Source organism: Zalophus californianus, chromosome 5 (assembly GCF_009762305.2).
Source record: "Zalophus californianus isolate mZalCal1 chromosome 5, mZalCal1.pri.v2, whole genome shotgun sequence".
In the NCBI taxonomy this organism is placed as follows: Eukaryota; Metazoa; Chordata; class Mammalia; order Carnivora; family Otariidae; genus Zalophus; species Zalophus californianus.
Window position 1 is genome coordinate 84178021 of NC_045599.1, and position 22127 is coordinate 84200147.

The 22127-nt window shown below is 35.5% G+C and overlaps 1 protein-coding gene across 2 annotated transcripts in view; it reads right to left on the reverse strand.

Moving 5' to 3' along the window:
* FBXL17 (F-box and leucine rich repeat protein 17) overlaps positions 1-22127 on the reverse strand; it is a 504150-nt gene that overhangs the window by 143467 nt on the left and 338556 nt on the right. For both annotated transcript variants that reach the window (XM_027606064.2, XM_027606063.2), the window contains one exon: positions 17745-17821. In XM_027606064.2, the coding sequence (XP_027461865.1) occupies positions 17745-17821 (77 nt within the window). The remainder of the gene's footprint in view (positions 1-17744; positions 17822-22127) is intronic.

The window sequence follows — 22127 nt, forward strand, 5'->3', positions numbered from 1 at the left end:
AGGCAAATCTATATAGACAGAAAGTAGAATAGCAGTTGCCTGGGGTTGGATATAGGAATAGGGATTAACTGTTAACAGATAAGAGGATTTCACTGGGGTGGTAGAAATATTCTAAAACTGGATTTTGATGATAGTTGTATAATTCTGTTAATTTACTAAAATAATCGAGTTGTGCACTTATATATTTTATGATATATAAATAAAGTTCTTTTAAAAAAAGAAAGTGAAAAAAATTAAGGACCCCCAAATTAAGGAAGAATGCCACAATTACCTGGGGGACACTTGCTAATCTTGGTAGTCTGAGTTTAATGGCCAGGTAGGGCTGAGAGGGGAAAGCTAGCTCATCTGAGAATTGAAGCCCTAGACCATCCCTCACATAAATTTGGACTGTGAATTACCCTTTATTACTGCTCTTGGAAACCCCTACACAAGAAATAAACTCAAACTCATTTGTCCAAATTGGTAGTGCCCCAGAGTTCCTGGTGGAAGCAAACACAGATCTTTGGAGGCACATCCATTAGCCCAAGTCTGATTGCAGTGCCACAAATAAAGCTCAGAGGAGCTCACAGTTAAAACACAAAGCAAAACAAAAACAAGAATAAGCCCAAGAGGACTTCAGATTTTAGATTACAAGATCATAAATGTAATAAATATATATTTAAACTGTTTGAGAAATAAAAAGGAAACTGAAAACATGAATAAATAAAAAGACTATATAAAAATGAATCAGAATTTCTAAAAATTAAAACTATGATCACCAAAATTCAAAATGCAACAGACAACTTAAAGAGTAAATAAGATAGAGCTGAAGAAAAAAATTAATTAATTGGAAGGCAGATCTGAAGATAGCATTCTTTATAACACAGGGATGGATAATATAAAAGAGATTAATAGACAAGAAAGTCTAATATGTGATTAACTAAATTAAGTTAACTAAGTATCAAGAAGCAAAGCACAGAGATAATGGAAGAAAGGCAATGTTTGAGAACATAATAACTGAAACTTGCCCCAGACTGATTAAAGAACTGAGTCTCAAAAAAAAAAAAAAAAGCTGGGTGGGCCCTTTGTGAAGGAAGAAACCAAAATACTCCTGTTGGCCCTGAAGAAATAAACAGCCATGTTGTAGATTATCTATACTGAGTGCCACATGGCAGGACTCCAAGAACATCCTCTAGGTGCTGAGAGTGGCCCTCAGCCAATAGCTAGAAAGAACATGGAGACTTCAGTCATATAGCATCAAAAAAATACATTCTTCTAACCACCTAAAAGAGCTTGGAAGTGGGTATTTCTCTAGTTGAACCTCAAGATGAGGATGTAGTTGGCCAAAATTTTGTTTTCAGCCTTGTGAGGACCCATTTGAAACATGCTGGGCTCCTGACCCATGGAACCTGTGAAATAACAAATTTAACCATGTCAAGCTGCTAAATATGTGGTAATTTGTTACACAGTAATAGAAAATGAACCCAGCAGGGCAGATGTAAGGTAGGGTACAGGGTTTTCCACTTGGCCCTTTCTGCTGCCTTCCAAAACCAGCAAAAAATCATTTTGATGGGGAGATGGGTGGGGGTTGGTGAGATGGGTGATGGGGATGAAGGAGGGCACCTGCTGTGATGAGCACCAGGGTGATGGATGGAAGTGTCGAATCACCAAATTGGACGCCTGAAACTAATATTACACTGTATGTTAACTAACTGGAATTTAAATAAAAATTTTAAAAAATTAAATTAAAAAAATAAAATAAAGAACTGAGTCTCAGATTTAAGATGTTCTGCAAATTCTAAGCATGATAAATAAAAAAGAAATACATAAGTAGAGCTGTCATAGAAAAACTGCAGAACCACTAAAAGGAAAAAAAAAAAGTATTACCAGCAGAGAAAAAAGGAATCACTAACAAAGGAATGATGATTGTCAGTTTCCTCAATACAATGGAAGCCAGAAGACAGTGGAACAATATCTTCAAAGTACTGAGAGAAAATAACTGTAATTTTAATATTGTATACACAGCTAAATATCATTCAAGAACTGGGTAAACTAAAGTTGTGATCTTATATTTTTAAAATACTTCTGCATAAATGCCCTACACATTTTGCTTCACAAACACAACTTTCCCCATTCTTGAATAAACTGACAAATAACGTTATCCTACCTAATCTAAACTACTAGGTAAGAAATTATATATTATTTTTTAAATTTATATAAGAAGTTGGGATGCCTGGGTGGCTCAGTCATTAAGCGTCTGCCTTCGGCTCAGGTCATGATCCCAGGGTCCTGGGATCGAGCCCCACATCGGGTTCCCTCTCCCTATGCCCCTGCTTGTGTTCCCTCTCTCGCTGTGTCTCTCTCTGTCAAATAAATAAATAAAATCTTTTTAAAAAATTTATATAAGAAGTTAATAAAGAACATTTCTAATATGAATATACCAAAGAAATACTATTCTGTTGTAACATGATTTACTTGAATAATAAACGTATTTTCTACCCCCTTCCCAATTCTGAGGGAAGCCTGACTGGTCTCACAAAGAAGCCTGAGGTTAGAAGATGGGGGAAGCAGGTGATTTTTGTGGGAGAACAAGGCCTCCAGCTGGGGAAAGAGGACAGCTTTGTTCTGGTTCTGGAGTTGGGGTAAACTGAACTTCAGTTTCCTACTCTTTAAAAAGCAGGGGCTTCAAAGAAATCAGTATTTTCTGATGGCTCCTATAGCTCTCAAGCCTGATAATCTTTTAGCCCAATCCTATAGGATGAAATTTCTGTCTTCCATAATCTCAGAACCTGTAATAAAGCTAGCTGGAAATACTTCTAGATGGAATTTGTAGCACATTATATAACACATTCTTGCAATAGTTTCCCACTAATAATTGTATTAGCCAGAAGTTTTCAATTTTGACTCCTCATCCCCCTGCCCCAGGAGATTTAATAATAGAAACACCTGCTTTAAAAGATGTTTACAAAACTGACAGCTTTTTTTCCAAGAACAATGTGCTGGTTAGGGGATACTAGGTGCCAGTTTACAGGTCTTTCGAACAATAGCAAAGCAAATTGCTACAGTGGCAAATTTTCAATGACTTTTTTTTTAGTTTAGTTGTGTCCGTTTTGGGACCAGACTGATATATGAGGCACAAGCAATAGTCGTAGTGATTTTGCTGCCTGGTGTTAGCTAGGCCTTCTCCCTCAAATCTAAAAGTGCTTGTACCTGCCACTAAGTCTGGACTGTGTGTAAGGTTTCAGAGTGCCCAGTGAGGCCAGGCCCAGCTGGACCAGAGTAGTCTAGAGGCAGGAACAGAGGTGTACAGAGACAGCAGTGCCATCCTGCCGAATGGCTTACTCCTTTCATCTAAATTTTAGGAGTAAAATGTCTGTTTCTTTAAAAACAAAAACAAAAAAACAACACTGGGCAGAAAAAGCAAGAAATATGGTAGTGAGATATCTGCCCTCTAATAAATACAAGATAATGTTAAAATTAATGTCAAATCTAAAGCTGATTTAAAGATCCTACAGTAGGTAAAGAGCTAACAAAGGTCTCCTTTTCTGAATAGAAGTTGACCTTTGGTTAACTTCCCAGATGTGTTCCCCTAAAATGGTACATTAACCACGTTACTTGGCAACATTGCTTTAAAGTTACAATGACAGCTAATTGGTAGATAGTATCTGTGTAGTTTAAGAGAAGTATAAATAAATACCTGATGGGGACACTACTGCTTTGGATTCCTTCAGTGCAGTAATTCTTATATCTAGTCATGTAACTTGCAGGGATGCTAGATCCTATGCCTACTGATCATTCCATGAGATATTAGTTCTTGGAAGTTTGATGTTTCTAAGCCAGGGCAGTGCCCATAACCACACTATGTGGATCTCATCTCCTTGCACTTGAGCCTTCCTCTGTTGGTAAAAGAAAATACTTCACTGACTGCTGGGTGAGCTGTGACATGGACTGCTGCAAGGTCTCCTACAGAAAAGGACTACCTGACACTGCCCTCTGGCAAGCTCAGCTTCCCATCCTCATCATTCTGAACAGACTGTGCCAATGGGGGCCTATGAAGGCTTAATGTCTAAATGTTTAAAGCTGCACATAGTAAGATCTCACGGTAGGCAAAGCGTCTACATGCTTAATTTTTAGTGTTTCTCATGGTTTTAGGTCTATAACCCAGGACAAATAGCATATTGCTAAAGTCATGAACCAATTAATTTAGATAACATTTCAATTTGTTCCTTCATTCAGGAATTTTTTAGAAGGTTCATTGTAGCTGCTCTATGATAAACAGACTATAAAGTAAGAAGACAAATAGGAAATACAATTAAGTGGCCAGTGCAGTTATCAGTGGAGTTGGCTCTATTTGAGATATATTTCAAGGGTAGAGCTGACCTGGCTTATTAATGGGTGGATGAGAGGAAGAAAAAAGTGAGGCATCAGGGACAACTAAGTTTTGGCTGGAATAACAAGGTGAATAGCGATGCCATTTACTGACTCAGAGAAGACCAGTAGTGGTCATAAAGAAGTGACAGAAATGGGGGTGAAGAATAAACAGCCTTCTACTCTGCATTTAGATTAACCCACTGAAAAGGAAGTACTTACACTCGGCAGCATGGGGAAATGATGCTTTGAGAAAAGTGATAGCACGGATCCAGTTTTATAATCGGCATTATATACTTAATTCCTTTTACAGGAAGTGGGGATGAATAAAGAAGAAGAGGTAGGAAAGGCAAAACACAGCTTTAAGTGTGCAGCACATCATGTGTTAAATTGAAACAACCCCAAAGTTCAACTTCCTTCACTGTTCAAGGAGAAAATCCTTCACTATGTACTTCAGGATAAAGGATTTGCAACTATATGGTGCTTGAGAAATATGCTATTGCTGTAATTTAACTCACTGTATGTGGGCTTCAAGATGCACAGTGGCATTCCAAACCAACTTTTAAAGAAAATTGCATGGAATTTTCAAGACATCAGGAGCGTTCTTTAAAGTTATGCACAGAAAACGGATTTTTGATAGTTATGAATTACATTTAGTGCTGCCAGATTGCAGGGAACACTCTTTTTGCCTCAGTATGGTTAGAATTACTGTTGACAAAGTTTTAATTTAAATTTTTAAGGATTTAAATGGAAGAATATAGGTCACTGAATTTTCATTCATTGTGTAAGTATTACTAGTGGCAGAAAGCAAGCTTTGTTAGTGAGGGTCCAATTTTGGCCCAGGAGTCCATCTTTCCTGTAGTAGTTGGGAATTGAGTATGTGTTAGCAAGAATAATTTGGCTCTCAGTCAGTCAATCAGTGGACTGAACACGCACAGTTAGAAACCTGCCTGGCACAGAACAGAAGCTCAGTTCAGAAATATTAAATGCATTTGTGAGACAGACTCAAGTCCACACAAATCATATATTACAATCACAAGCTGGAAGGGATTCGATCTTTCCTAGCAGGTTGTAGATTTAGATAGATTTGTAATAGTCAGAAAATACCCTACACAGCCTCAAAGTCTAATTCTACAATTTTCAACTGGTTTCCTAAAGTTGAAAAACAGAGGTAAATATTTGTAGAGCCCACTGCATGTAAAAACTGTCTTCAAGAGCCTTGCTATATCCATGAAACCATAAGAAATTATAGTAGGTGTCTAATTTAAATGTTGTATCTTAAAATAACAAATGTAAAAGTATATGCTATATAGGCTATTAAAAATAAAGACTACTTCTTTGAAAGAGAAATTTAAAAATTGTATTTTTTCACAAATCTGAAAGAGTAGAGTAAGTTTCACATCAACAATCTAGCAAAAGGATGAAGTATGTGCTGCATGAGAAAAGCAACCTATTGTAGAAAGGCACAGCCTCTTGTGCCTTTGTGTGTGTAGTTGAGAGGGTCTTTCTTCAGGTTTATGCTGCTTGGTGTCCTATTGTCCTCAAGGGCCCCCAGCCCTAGCATCCATGTTTTCCTCCACAAAATGATGAATATGATGGATAACACTGACATGTACAGCACATACTCAGGTGCATTCCCTAAATTTGCTCTAGCCCCAAAATAGTGCTGAAGCAAAAGAACAGGACAGAAATTTGGGGGGAATACGCATATGGAGAAGAGATGACTGGCTTTCATAACACATTTCCCAAGCATGTAAATAATGAATAATAGTATGCTGGTAAATACCACACACCAAAAGCTGTGACAACAAAGAACCCACAAATTATGTGCAAATTTCAACATGCTTGCTAAACTCACCCCTCCTTCTGCTGCTCAAGAAAATTTTACCAGAATCCAAGTGAGTGAAAAGAAGAAATTATTGAATTTGTTCTCATTTATAATTCTTTAGAAAGTAAATTATTTCCAAGCCTTGAATGCAAGGTGTGTTGTATTGGCAAAGTTGAAAATGAATGCTTTAAAGGATTTCATGCAATTGCTTATGTAAACTAGAGCAGAAGGTACGATTCTCAGAAAAAGCCAAGTACATTTGCCTCAACATAAAATAAGACTGATTGAATTTCAAAGTCTTCGTTTATTTTGTAGAGCTGAAATGTTAAGTTCCTTATTGCTGTTCAAAATTGGCTTGAATCGTATGCTATTATATATGTGTAATTATAATATATATATTATTCTCATTCATTTAAAAGAAGTTTTTGTTACTATAGGATATACACGATTTAAAATTTCAAATATATTCTCCTCAAGCACATTCAAAAAGTATCATTCTGGATGATTTCAGCTTGGTCATGAGCTGCTTCATGCACAACTGTCTTGCCCTCAGTACACCAGAGAAGCATCTCTGGACTTCAAATCTCCAAAACTGACTTTCCAAAGCTGACTTCAGAGAGATTCTCAGACAGACAGAGGGCAGGGAAGGGGCTGGAGCCTACTAGGGTATTATTGTGATTTTAAATCTAAAAGAACAGAAGAATCCTTTATGAGAGGAAATAAAGTATCTTCAAAGCAAACTGCTTTCTTGGAGAGGCTCCTAGAATTACATATAGGTGAGGAAAGAGATAGTAGGAAGAAAAAAAGGGGGGGGGATTTCATCTAAGAAAGAGACATGACTAAAAATCATCATTCAATCATCAAATGATACTTAGCTAGTTTTCTATGTAATTTTTTTTCTGCTTCTAAGAATTATTTACCATATAAAAATTTCACGGGAAGCAAATTTTACATTGTATCAGTATAAATGTAGTTCATTTTAAAAGGCTATATATATATACATATATATCAACTAGAAAAGTACCGTAATTCCCTGAAGACAAACAGAATTTTCTTTTGTTTACTTCTTATTTCTAATTTGTAAAATCTCCTTTTCTCTGCCCACACTCAGTCATTCTAACTGAAAGACAAGTTGCTTTCAGATGTTCGGCACACACTGCACACAGACACACATAGGCTGGATCAGCCACGTCAGTTCAACACAATTGTTTGAAAAGTTGAAAAGTTCAAACTATTTATTTAATGTCATGAAGATAAACCCAAGAAAAGGAACACATTTGACAGATAAATTTTAGGTGACTGAATCTTATAAACCCAAGGAAACGTATTAGGATAAGGGTTAAAATTAATAGTTTAATATATAAGTTGAAAGTACATCTGATTTACCAAATTAGGAAATTAACAAAACTACCTTTTTTTTGCCTCAGAAGAAAGTTCCATTTAGTATCTATCTAAGGTGAAATCAATCATCAAGAGAATCTCTTTGATTCTCTTACTCCCAAAGATATAAGAGGGAAGCACTACTAATCCCTTATTTCACAGATAATAAAAGCAACATGCGGGATTTGATGAGCATGGGAAGGCTGGCACCTTCTACCTCAAGAATAGTGACCATTTTGTACCAAGGAAATCCATCAGTTTTCTACTCTTGAGCAGGTCACTGACTGACAGATGTAGTTTTTATCTATACATTGAAGAAGTTGAACCACAGCAGTGTCAACTGCTGGTCATTCTAGTAAGAGATGAAATCAATTTAGTGAGAGTACAACAAGCACTATACATGCAAAATGTATTTTTCACTGTAGGACAAAGTTTGAAAGCCCCTGAATGAGATTATATAGGACCATACAGTTTAAACAATTTACTACTTATTTCCAAATGGACCCAAGGGGTCTAATTTTAGCCCTTACTTAAAACAAATGCAGAAAATCAGAGACAAACAAAATCAGAAGGAAATCTCCAAAAAGCTGATGGGAGTAGCTAAAATGTAAAACTACTTCTCCTTCCTAAGTCCTAAATCTAACTTCTCCAAAAGCAGAACATTCAGGTAAGATTAAGAGAGTGTTGGATATAAGAAACTAGAAGTGTCTAGTGCGTAGGAAATCCCTAAAGGAGGATGCTTTAAAACTCAGGGGCTGATATCGCTGAGTTGTAATAGGAGGATTGGACTTGTGATGAAATAACAGAGTTAAGTTTTAAGCTGGAGGAATAAAAGACAGAAAATACAGTGATATAAGATTCAGAGTGCAACAGACTTTAAAGGAGGAAATTCTTTAAATTAAAAAAAAAAGCCTAATTCATCAAAGAACCAGAGTTCTTTAGAAAAGCAGCTGATGCCATGTCTCCATTATGAAATGCACAAAGTGAGCCTATTGTATCTTGACATAATCATCCTATATCAAAAGCACACAGGAACCAACTTGAAGAAGCTTCCACTGTCAAAGACAGGACAAACTGAGGATCAGTAAGAAAATGACTGCAATGGATTGCTGAGTTTATAATGATAATTCAACAACAATAACTCTTCACTGGTCACGTTTAGAAGACGATGGAAGCCTAATTAATATTTTGAAAACTGGTAAATAAAGAGAAAAAAATCATGTATTATTCTTTTCTTTCCTATATTAATTTAACTCAGGTAAACCAAAAAGTCATTAACAGAAAGTTGCTCTTAATATAAGGTAGTCCTACTAATAAGTGAAAAGAGAAAGACCCTCTATAAAGCTCAATCCTATCAGTGTTAGTGGACATAATAATGTGAGCCTAACTAGTGACAGACATACAGTAAAATCAATTATTTTAATGTTCAATTTATATTTTATTATGAGTGTTAATGTCACTTTCTAAGGGGAAACTTAATAAATATTTGTTTTGTTTTGTTTCAAAATAAATTAGATGCCAAGTACCTTAAGTATGCTAATTGACCAGTAAATAATAAAAAAGATTTAATCAAACATGAACTGGGGAGGGCAAAATCATTTCAAAGAGAAGTAAAACCCTAAGAAAACACTTGCGAGTGGAGGAGATGTGGTTTGATGCTTTAGAAGGAGGAGCTGCAGCTCCTGGATTTTCCTCCCTTCCTGCTCCTACTTTTCACGGTATCTCAAAAAATGAGGTGCTCTAAAATTAAAGAGCATAGAGGAGGTAGAGAGCAAAGCCACACCAGAGAGAGGTTCCATTCTGACTTTTCAGAGAACATTACTGGAGAGGCTCTCCTTAAGGGAGGAAAAGTAACGGGCACCTGAGACAGATGATGACACTGAGGAACTTCTGAGCTCAGGTTCAAGGGAGATAAACCTAAAGAAGAGAACAGTTGCTTATGTTTTTGAGAATGGTACAACCGCATGCCTCTAGAAATATCTGTATTTTAAAAAACTGCTATGAAATTACGTCATTTAGTGTTGGCTAAAATTGCTTTTAAAGAACCGTTTCAATGAAGAAATTATTTCTATATGAAAAGCAGAGACATTTGAGGAGTTATCTGCACATAATCCAGTAAACGATTTAGAGCAGGAGATTTTAGTTCCAGCTTTGCTAATTAAAACCGTCTGGGCTCAACTTTCTCCTCTATTAAAAAAAGAGCAATAATATTTCTGCTTCCTTCATAAATTTTTGGGAAAAATTTAGAAAGGAGAAGTAGGAAAATTTTTTTACTCATGAAGAATTACATACAGATTTGAAATTAAGAAAATATTTGCTGGATACATGAATACACACTGAACATCAATGAGCGCCTCTACCTTCCGGCTAGGGAATGTTTAATCACAGCATGCAACTGGTATTTGGTGTCGGCATAACAAAGTTATAGTGAATAAGCACATTAAACCTATTAAGTTCTATAACTATATAATTAGATCCTAACGGGTAGCTGCTTTTTGACACCGTTTTTTATACACAGATGGACAAACATGGTAGCACAGGATTCAGTTATATTTCTTAAGCTCTGAGAACTGGGAAAATCTAACAAAGCTTTTTAGTAATAAATACTTGTAAGCACATCACTGACCTATGAGTGATTATGCAAGAGACTGACTTGACATTGAACCCATACCACATCACTACTCACAAACTATGTGAACCTGAGCCTTTCCAGGCCTCAGTTTTTACATCTGTAGGCCTAAATACTAACAGTACTATCTAAAGTGGGGTGTTAAGGGTATCAAATAAATAATGCCCACAGAAAACCCCCAAAAATGTTAACTATTCTATTATTATGATTATTGTCATGAAAAGTTACATTTAATTTCTTTCAATTGAACTGGATACTTGATTAGTTAGAACTCAAAGTAGTGTTTCCTTTTATATATGTTAAGTGAAGTTGTTACCATGGGAATGGTGAATAAGACAGGAAAAGTTGAGATGAAAGTTGGAACTTACCCTGAATTTTCAACTAGAATATTTTCATAAGGTTTCTTCAAAATTTGCCCGTGTGTGCACGTAATCACTTTGGATGATTTCTGTTCTTTCTTTAGATTAACCAACGCATACAAACTCATCCATTCAGACACCTGTTCTTGCTCTGAGCCTTTCCTAGGGCTATACTACCTCAAATGCCCTTTCTTCTCATCTCTGTCCTCCCATGCCTCTTCCACCACCGATACTTCCCCAACGATTTCAATCTCTGATGATCTGCCCTCCTGAGCCCCTATATCTTATAGGGCCTATTTTTTTATTTGACCTCATCATATTGCTTAATATGTTAGAAAACTTTTCAATGCTTCTATCTTCTTTCCCAACATAAGAGTGTATACTTTCTATCCATCTCCGTATTCTCCACACCACCCAGCCAGCACTTACACAGTAAATATCTGTTGAATGAAATGAAACACAAAACCAGTCCAGAATAAATCACAGGATTAGAAAGGAATTTAAACATCATATAGGTCAATTCCTTAATCAATGCTTCCATCTTTCCACATTCTCCTAAAGAGATTATCTCAGCTTGAATAATTCTTTTTTAAAATTTTTAAAAAGTAATCTCTACACACAATGTGGGGCTCGAACTCACAACCCTGAGATCAAAAGTACCATCCTCCACCGACTGAGCCAGCAGGTGCCCCTCAGCTTGAATAATTCTTGTAATAGAGAACTCACTACTACTCAAGACGTCTATTTTCAAGAAGTTTTAACATTAGGAAATTGTTTCTCACGTAGGATCTAGGATTATTACAATTATCTTGGTGTTCATTGCAGTCCCCTTTAGATCGATTCATCACTAATAATAATCAATAATAATTCTTTTTATAATACAGCATAGTGCAAGGAAAACAAATGCTTAGTCTGCATACTCAAGGACACAAGGCAATGAGGGTTAAAGATGAAAACTCTGAGAAATGACTATGTGATTTGGGACAAATTTCTTTTACAAGATTAATGTTAAAAACAGCTAATTAAAAGTAAAATTAAATACTACATTTTAGAAATGCTAAAAGTAATTGAGTAAAGTTGGAAAGTTAATGTTTCACTTAATTCAGTTAAATATAGAAATTTAGTATTTATTTACAAAAAAATTAATAAATTAATTTAGAGCAACAACAGATATGCATTTGGAGGTATAAGAAAGGTTAGGAGCAATCAAATACAAATCGGTCCATTTGTCTTTTAAAAGTAGGTTAAAGGTTTCTTAATTAAAAACAAAACAACAATCCTCCATTATATATGAAGCAAGAGTTGGGCTTTGAATTGGTTATGGGAGTACTTTCTTGAAGAAACGTCTTTAAGTCCTTCTCAAAAGATTTGAGATTTTGTGGTCAATTATGGCAAGCCGCAGTGATAAGCATTATTATTGTTCAGCCTTTTATTTCAAGGTTATGTAGCTGCAGTCTTAGGATGACTAGGAACTGAGGAAGAAAGTCAACAATTTCTTTGCTGTTAAGCAAAGAAAAGCATTTAGAAAAAGTTACAATTAAATACCAAATTTTTGGTGAGAAATTACAACCATTACTGAGAAGAAAAAAAAGAATATAATATTTGCTAAGTACAACAGTAGGCATATCAATCTAGTAGTAAGGAACTCCAGGAATAAAAATAGAGAATTAGAAGTGAAAAGAAATAACTTTTAAGATGGACATATAAACAAGGGAAATTTGCAACAATAGAAGATTTAGCAATTTAGTACTATTTTGTTAGAAACAATAAAAGCTATCTGTATTTAAATGATAGAATGGAAAGAAAGTATGAATAATCAACAGTAAACAATAAGACATTCTTTTTGACTTGCAAATGTATTTTCTAAAGTTCTTCTCTGTCACTTTACAACTATTAGAGTTATTCCAGCTGACAAAAGGAGCTGAATTTTACCCAGCAATCTTGTAACAGTTTGAAATACAATTTTAAAATGAAACAAAATATAAAAGGAAAAACCAGGAATTTGATTTTAAATGGAACATCATTGTATGTAATGCATACCTAATAATATGAAAAATAAAGTAATATAAAAAAAGCAAAATTATGTTTGGTATGAGCCCTTTTCTTGAATAATTTATCAGTGTTGGTTTGATTAAGAAAAGATGAAGCACTCTTGATAGGAGCATAATCCAGAATGCTTGTTAGGATTTCTTTTTGTTTCTTCAGCGTGCTTAATTATTTTGATAATGCATCCAGGATCCCAATTTGGGTTAACTAACAGCTGAAGAGATCTGGTAGCCCAAGAAGAGATAGGGAATGTACAATGTATAAATCTTTCAATAATGTTAGAAGGTCAACAAGGCTGAGGTGAGGTGTGGGTTACACCAAAGCAAAGATTAATGTCAGCAGGCCACTCCCTGCCATTCTTCTTGTCTGGAAGAAGGAGATGAATTACCACTTTTTTTTTTTTTTTTTTAATGAGCAGGTTAGCCCATCTTCTCAATCCCATCAGAATGAAAGCTCCAGGAATATAGAAACTATTTATGTCTTGCATCTAGAACAGACCCCAGCACAGAGTAGGTGCTGAATCAATCTGCTGGCAGAATGAATATGTATCATGTCTGTTGTGTGGCAGACCAATTGAAATGACACCCCAAATGATAACCGTGGGAACAGTGACCTCCTTGACTTGGGAGACCTTTTGCTCAGGGCAATCCAAAAGGTTTGCGGCAAGCCTTGAGGTTAGGTTCAAAAGTCCCAAATCAGACAGCAGACCAATTGCCAGCTGAGTAAGGGGCAACCAAACATTGCCCTGGAATAGCAGCCCCAGAGCCTGTGGGAGTGACAGAGAGCCCACTGAGTGGCACAGAGTGAGTATGTGGGTTGTCAGTGACCTTGGAGGCCCCAAATATCGATGTCAGTAGTTAAATGTTTACAGTCCTCTTTAATTAAAGTTTATTTGACAACTTGAGAGAGAAATCAAAAGATATCCTCTAGAGTATATTTCTAGGGGTCCCAGGAGTGCTGAAGTCAAAGGAGATGAGATGGAAACCTGGGTCCTTTTTACAACTGCTCCCTGACACAGGGTCACACTGGTAAAACTCACTCTGGAGACAGCAGGGGAGGCAAGCGCTTCATTCATCCATCCTGTTCATTACACCTCCTGTTCTGTGCCATGCAGCCCAAGACAGACTGGCCCTGACCCTCACAGGCTTGAAGGATACATGTCACTTTCTACTTCTTGTCGTCCTTTCAATCCTAAGGGTACAATTTTCCAGAAGAGAACTTTCAACAGAAAAGTATTTGAAGGCAAATAGAAAGGTAGGTTGAAAACGATTAGCTGACAATTCTAGGAACAAAAGAAAGCATAAGGGGAGCCAAGAGAAAATTTTCCAAACAAAAATGAAGAAGAGATGAGGAAGAAACCTAAGAAAGGCAGGCAAATGAAAGATTTTAAACTTTCTGCTGCATCTTTCCCTTTATTTCCTACTAATAAGAATCTGGCTTAGATAGCTTAGGTATAGAAGTCAACGAGACAAGTACAGACTAATACAGGCCAAACTTCTAGATCATGATTCCCACAGACAGGAAAGCCACACTTGGGGCGGGGAGGGGGGAGGGAAAAGGAGGAGGGGAGGAAGAGGGGGAGGGGAAGAAGAGGGGGAGGAGAGCTGATTCTTTTTAAGAGAAAGAGAGGATTCTATTATTTTAAGAACTGCTAATTAATGAGTACCCACTATGCCACGAGGCATGACGCAGATGTTTTAAATTCATATTCACTACCTTTTATGGTACATTTTAATATGTGCTTAACAGATGACAAAACTAGGAGGTTAAGTAACTTGCTCAAGGTCATAAAGAAAAGAAGAGGCAAAGCTGGATTCTAACCTAACTCTCTGACTCCTAAATTTGAGGTTTTTCCCACAATACTGCCTATATAACATATATTTGTTCAGTGATAGAAGAGTGACAATATTAGATTTCTCTTCAGGGAGCAATTTCCCAAGAATGTATTTTCCATTTAGCTGTGCCTGAATTATTGATTTGTTTATAATTGCCATCTTTTACCATAAAGATCTATGTTCAATTTGGGGAATAAGAAGCCTATTAGAATGATAGTTTTCTTCATGACAACTATAACATATATCAATTAAAATGAACATAACTTCATAACAGCCTGGCCAGGTGTTGCTAAGTACTATGATACCACATGCAACATCTGTGAGAATCTTCACAAAAATTACAAATGATATGCCAGGCGAACTGCTCTTTCTGAATCTATGCATTCTGCAAAAAACTTCAAAAATCTCCATATACTATAATGAAAGCAAGTACAAACGCAGCACCACAGAGGGAGGAGGTGAGGATGAGACTAGCTCGAATATGAGTAAAGCAACAGGAAGCAGAATTAGGGAGTAGAAATTATGGAGATGAAACTCCCCCAGTATCGGGGGTACATCAAATCTTACAATTTTTAAGTAGCTTCAATAATCTAAAAGTTCTACAGAATCTATCTCCACTTATCCAGTTAAAGAAGAAAACAGGCATCTGTTTTTCCATCTTAAAATTTATAATTAATGCAGGGCAAGGGATCACAGCCAGCCTCCCCCAGCAGAGCAGTTACCTCCAATAACACGCTGTTTCTCTGGTTACAATGAATAATCCTTTTTGCTGTCTTTTTTGACAAAAATTATTCATCTGTTATTGGCATGTTACCAGGGAAAAAGAGCTGAGCTGAGCTGAACTTTCAGTGATTTTTTTAAATTCTATAATCAAATAGCAATTATACTACAATCTCATAAACTATTGACCTTTACCCCTCCCTCCTCAATTGTGCCCCAACGTTTTGAAGACCAGAATCAATAGATGAAAACTGGCTTTCCATGAACCCTTTGAATATCTAAAACCAAAGGAAAGATGGAAGACAGATGAGGTGAGGCAGAGAGCTTAAAGCTGAAGTGACTAAGGTACCAGAAAAATTATGATAGATTTCTCATCACTATGGCAGGGAAGTCCCCTAAATGTCCAATATCTGGCCCTTTCAAATGGACTGGATCAACCGTTCTCAACTTTGGTTGATGTAACATCATTTAAGCAGGTTTTACAAAACCTTTGCCTGGGTCCCACCTCATAGAAATTCTTACTTAATTAGCCTTGAATAAGACTCAAGCATCAGTATGCTTTAGAAACTCCCCAGGTGACCCTACTGTGCAGAGATCCACCAACCCAAGTGAATAAATGTAAACCATATTGACAAGGTTTTAACTATTGACAAGGTTTTAACATCATTTTCGCCTCACCTGGAGAAAAAAATCCTAAAATTTCTAAACACCAAAACATGGTAACATCAAGAAACAATAGCAACAAACAATAACAATACACAATGGCAACAACAACAACAAAAACCTCTTCCAAAACCTAGGAAAGGAAAGAGGGTAGAAGAATTTTGCATAAAATCTTTTCTCTGTCCCCCTCCTGTAGGAAGGCAACATTTACCAATGCTAATCATTAGACATGGTGCCGGGTACACAAATATGACATCAGACATGAATTCCCCATTTTACAAATGAGGAAACTGAGCCTCAGAGATGTGAAGGAACTTCCCTAAGGCCAAAGAAGAGATAAAGACAAAGACTGAAATTGGTCCCAGGTGTATCTCAAGTCCAAAGCTTTTTTCTCTTCTCCACATCTCCTGGAATATTTCTTTGCACTTGTGAACTTAACATGTGCTGAGACAGAGTGTAATTTTAGCATCATTTTCCACTGTAGGACCTTGAAGAGTTCATTCTAAGGAACGTAATTTGTAGCTCTCCTGGCAATTAGCAATCTGACATTGCCACTGCATAGGTAAAGGGGAGAAATACATAAAATAAGATTGGAGGGGCAGGTAGTAGACTAATGGTAAAGAAGCTTGAATGCCAAGGAAAGAGTGTGGAATGAATGAATGTATTAATTAACAAATCTACCTGTATTGAGTATATGCCCTGGGTTGGACAGAGAGAATTCTCTAAGGGCTAGACAACAGGGAGATAGTTATAGGTTTTAGAATTACTGTATCTAAGTGGCAATCTAACATGCCAAACCAGAAAACAAACTACAAGAAAAGAAAAACATCAAAATACTCCTTTTGCATGGTATAAGCAGGAAAAAAAACCCAACAACCCAGAAACAGTATGAATAAACCCACACAAGACTCATTTACCATTCTAAAAAATAAACTCTGAAAAGAAATTAGCATTATTTTAAGTCAAATATTTTTTATGTTATTTTTTATCATAGCTGTAGTAGAATTTTTCTAAAGGCTGAATTTAGTAGCTGATAAAATACAATTCTCCCACCCAGGACAGATGGTCAGCATGACATCGTAAGACTGGAGTCATTTATTAGCGTATGTCAGAGTTAACAATAAAAAACCTTAATGAATTATTAGTTTCCCTCAAGGTAGAAAGCATAGTCCCAAATTTAAACAAACAAATTAAGAAATCAGAAAAGAGAAATTCAGTCTCCCATAAAGCCAAATACCCGGTTAAAACTCTAGATTAAATACACAAATTAATAAGAAAAAAAGTACATAAAGCTGAATAAAAAAGGGAAGGCTAGGTTATTTTTCTTTTATTACTCCAACAGAATGATTACATACTTTTCTTTTTTTTTTTTATAAAACAACTTGCTTTTCTCCACTTTTAAAGAGATATTGAAAATTAAGATAATTTAAACTCTTGCATACAAATATATACCCATCACTTCCTACATATATAAACGTGGAAGTTTCCAACACTTTAAAAAATGTAAAGCATTAAATAGTGTGCCATTTGGAATGTCAGCAGGGAATGTATTTGACATGACATTAAATTAAGCAAATTAACTCAAGTAATAACTTCTTTATATTTATTATATCAAATATTTAGTTGTCTTGCTGTTTATTTCATTGTATAGCTTTTTTAACCATACATGTTAACCCTATGTGAGTGTGTGTGTTTGTGTGTGCACAGATGCACATGTGTGTGTGACTGCATGTGGTGACAAATTGATACACGTGTTCATTTTATTCTGGGTCCTAGTCTCATGATTTCTTAATTTCTTTGGGTGTGACCAGAGTTAGCACAAATAAAGATAAATAGTCTCTATGAGATAGTAGCTCGTGATTTCTTTTAAAAAGTTTTCAAAGATTTTGTAACTTTTTAATTCTAGAAAAGAATTAGGACAATGACTCTTTACATACCATAATCTGTGATTTTACAGGACACCAAATACAGCTCTTTCAGGTTTTGTCCTTCCTTTGCAATGACCTCCACACACCTAAAACACACACGAAATAGTGGTGAGTTACATTAATGCATTTCAAGTTAAATTAGCAAGAGTTTGGCCGTGACTGTAACAGGAAGAGGTCAGCATTTGATGAATGCCACAGCTCTCTTCTTTCAACAAACTTCTTTCAAGGTGTTTCAGGAAAAAGTGTTACGTTCCCTGCTTTAAACTCAAGAGCCCTAATACCTAAATGACTTTAATTAAGCATATTTATGACTAGTGTATATTTTAAAACCAAAATGATGAAAAAGAGGTATTTCTATAAGAGTAATATCACTTTTAGTCATAAACTAGTAAACACAGGCTATATAATGAACATGTCATTTATATAATAATATAAAAATTATAATGAAATGAATACAGATGGATGGTCATTATAGGTGGACAGTAATATTATTCATGGTTCAGTTATTAATGATGGAGTTTGGTAACACTAAAATACATATTTTTGTGTATTTTATTCAATATAAACCAGAAATATTTAAAAATCTAACTGATTATAGATGAAAGAAAAAATATGCACATGTAAGAACTTTAAGATCTTTTACTTTAAAATTTTTAATTCTTAATATTTTACATGAATTGCATAGATATGTAATATAGACATAGATATGTAAGATTTAAAGTCTTTTCTGGTTTCATTTAAAAGGTTTTTGAATGGTGCACTCAGATTTAATACCCAGAGCAGAACATGTACTACAGAATTGAATGAACTTGAAAAATAATGATTAACAATGCCATCCATTTTGTGGCTCAGTCTTCTATAATATCAGAAAAACCTGTGCAGTCATACTGACACATAGGAATATGCACCCTTCAATGTAGTTGCTGTTTTAATCTTTATAAATAACAGTTAAGTAAAAGGGTAAAAGCAAAAAGAGTCATTAACCTTTTCTAGGAAGTAAGGATCAAGTAATTTGATACCTGTGTGTATAATCCATCAAAAAATTACAGAGTATCCATCTCTGTCTTGCAGATGTTTTATTCGCTGTCTGGCTTATTTGTAGGAATCTTCATAAAATGTCAGAAAATTTTATACAATTTTACTTCACATAATTCATTACTGAAGGTTAAATTAGTTATAAAGAAGACATTCTTTCCTTTAAAATATTTTTATAGAATATTGTTTTAATGGAATGATAAACATTTCAAAGTTCTTTGGAATAACTGAATAAACATTCTTTTTTGGCTTTTTTTTTTTTTAAAAAGGATTTATGATGAAAACGGAGAAGTTCTTCCATGGCTACAACAGAAAACTTAAAACAGCAATACAATGCAATTACCATTGACACAGCTTATTATGAAGGGAAAATTTTAAACCTAATTCCATGTCATTTGGCTATAATGTAATATTTGAATAAACTCATAAAAAAGGAAGGACAAAAGCAGATAAGACATTACAGAAAACAACTACGTTTTATTTACAACTTTAAAAATGAATTTTCACATGCTAAGGATAAAAACAAAGACCCTAGATGATTACAAAATCCTAAATTAAAAAAAAAGTCTGACTACTTTCTGTCATATCAAAGATACATATTTCAGTCCTCCTCTACCAACCTACCAAAAGTTAACAGATGCAGTATTCTGTACGACCACTACAAAATGAAATAAATTAGTACAGAAAAAATGTTTATGTCATTTATTTTGTTCTCATGCTCTTTCCAAATAGTCCAAAAAGCCTGATTTTACATTTGATTGTGAAAAAACTCTACACAAATGTTTACCTGCATTCCTGCCGCTTGATTCTAGGTAAGATACACTACAAGCACATAGGAATATTAAAGACACACAGAGCCCACTACAAAGAGCAAATAACACAAACTGATTTCACTGTATAAGCCAGATCAAATGTTATTTCGTAGGTAACAAGAACCAGTATTCATATAAAATAAGATAATCAATCACTGGATGAAAACTCTCTAAAAACTGATGAAAGGCCATAAGCATCAGGTTTCCCCCCTGTGTGTCAGAGGGAAGTTTTTATGAATAGATATCATAAGTAAATTTAGCTTATTTAAGAGGCAATAGCCAAGAGATAACACATGATTAAGAAATAAGCAGTAAATATCTTTTAGACAGAAAAAGAGAAAGGAAATTTAAGAGAAAAGCACTATGCTTTTACAAAGGATCACCAGGATTTTTGCTCTGTTTTTAAAAGTTCAGTTGTATAAGGTTTTCCAAATAGTTTTAGTTACCCTGTAATCACAGCCAGTGTACTAGAAGTTATGCATAACACGGAAGTACTCCTTGAATAAAAATTTGTGGAGAAAAAAACATTCCTTGGAAGATTAGTGGCAAAACGTAATTTCTTTAATGTAAATATCACATCATTCCCAGATGTGATATTTGAGGAGAGAAACCCCAAGTTCTGTGAACCTGGACTGAAATTCTCAACACAGTAATATTACACAAAATTGAGTGGTTCAAATAAATAGCTAAAATAGCTATTGTTTTGAGAGTTGAAAGTGAAAATGGTTTATATTGTCCTGTTACTGCAAATTGATGGAAATGGAACCCCACATCAATTGGCTAGTGCCTGAAACCTGGTGATTAGTCCAGGTCTACTCTCCCGGGCAGCCTGCAGTGACAGCACATCTTGAAAAGAGGCCTGCATGGTGACTATCCTTTCCTCCTGAAACTTTCAAAGTCCATTATAGTATGTATACAGGAAGTACATGAACATAACTCTAGGGTCTGTGGACTGCATTTACTCTAAATAATTCTCTGTTTTAAAAGAGTCTTGGCTCTAGTCATGACCATTAGTGTTATTAACATCAGAGCACTTCCCCGTTCACTGTATAGTAGGTATGCAGGCAACAAAACAAGGTGGTAAAGCTTAGTAATTATTGAAACTTTTTGACTATAGGTACTTATGTAAGTTTTGTAAAGGGTATTTTTTAAATGGTACCAATAAAATACAGAAATGTTTGTAAAGTGATATAATCTTTAAGAAGGAGAGTAAAAGGGGTGCCTGGGTGACTCAGTCAGTTAAGTGTCTGACTCTTGATCTTGGCTCAGGTCTTGATCTCACAGGAGTGAGTTTGAGGCTCACATCGGGGTCCACGCTGGGTATGGAGCCTACTTAAAAAAAAAAGAAGAAGAAAGAAAGAAAGAAAAGAAGGAGAGTGAAAGAATCAAAGGCCACATTTAAAACCTTTGTTTCTCCATCCCCTCTCCTATTCACAGATAATGCATAGGAGAGTATCCATTAATCTCAATGATAAATGATAGTTTTGTCCCTAGGGATAAGCCAGGAGTCCCCTAAACTCAGAATCTAGAATTCAAACTTTTCCCATTCTTCACCCCACCCCCTGTTCCCGCTATCCCTAAGGACAAACTTCAGAATATTATATAACTGACATCCTCCATGGGTCAGTACATTCAAAGATTTCTCATTTTAAGCATGCCAACATAAAGAATTCTAAAACTTGGGAAAAGAACTATATCCTTAGGGAAAGTAACAATCTATAAGATTATTAAGGAGAAATTAATAATGAGAAAATGGCTTAGTGGAAAACTGCAGAAAATCAAATATTCTTAGACTAGCCCATGAATGTCAAACACAAGCTTACTAAACTATCTTCCCAAATTCTGAGAAACAAAGTGAGATGTATCTTCACAAGAAAGAATAAAAAAATCTGGAGAAATCCATTCTATTCTCACCTCCATGAAACATAGAACCACCTGCCCCCTTTGAAACCTCATATTCTCATTCTCTATAACATGAAGCCTTATATGAAGAGTTTCTCCAAATCAAATGTCCTAGGTTCGATATATTTTAGTTTATTCTGAATTGCCTCCCCTCAAATTATTTTCTTCTTTTATTCTTTGACAGGGTTCAGAAGAAAAAATTTTTTTTTGTTGCTGAGAGAAAGAGAACATGGGGTGAGGGGAGAGTGCTACAGAGGGAGAGAATTTTTATTTATTTATTTATTTTCAAGAGGGAGTGGGGAAGGAAACAGGGAGAGGGGGAGAGAGAATCTTAAGCAGGCTCCATGCTCAGCGCAGAGCCTGAGGCAGGCTCCCTCTCACAAGCCTGAGATCATGGCCTGAGCCAAAATCAAGAGTCAGATGCTTAACCAACTAAACCACTCAGGTGCCCCTGAAGAAATTTTTTTTTAATTGCAACCATTGTAAATTCTTGAATAACAGTTGTTGAGTGTGTGTGTGTGTGTGTGTGTGTGTGTGTGTGTGTGTGTATACATACATATATACATATAAACTCTTCTAGAACTCCAAAAAGCATAAGAAAACCTGCTCCAAAGTATCCAAAGCATCCAGAATTATTATTTAT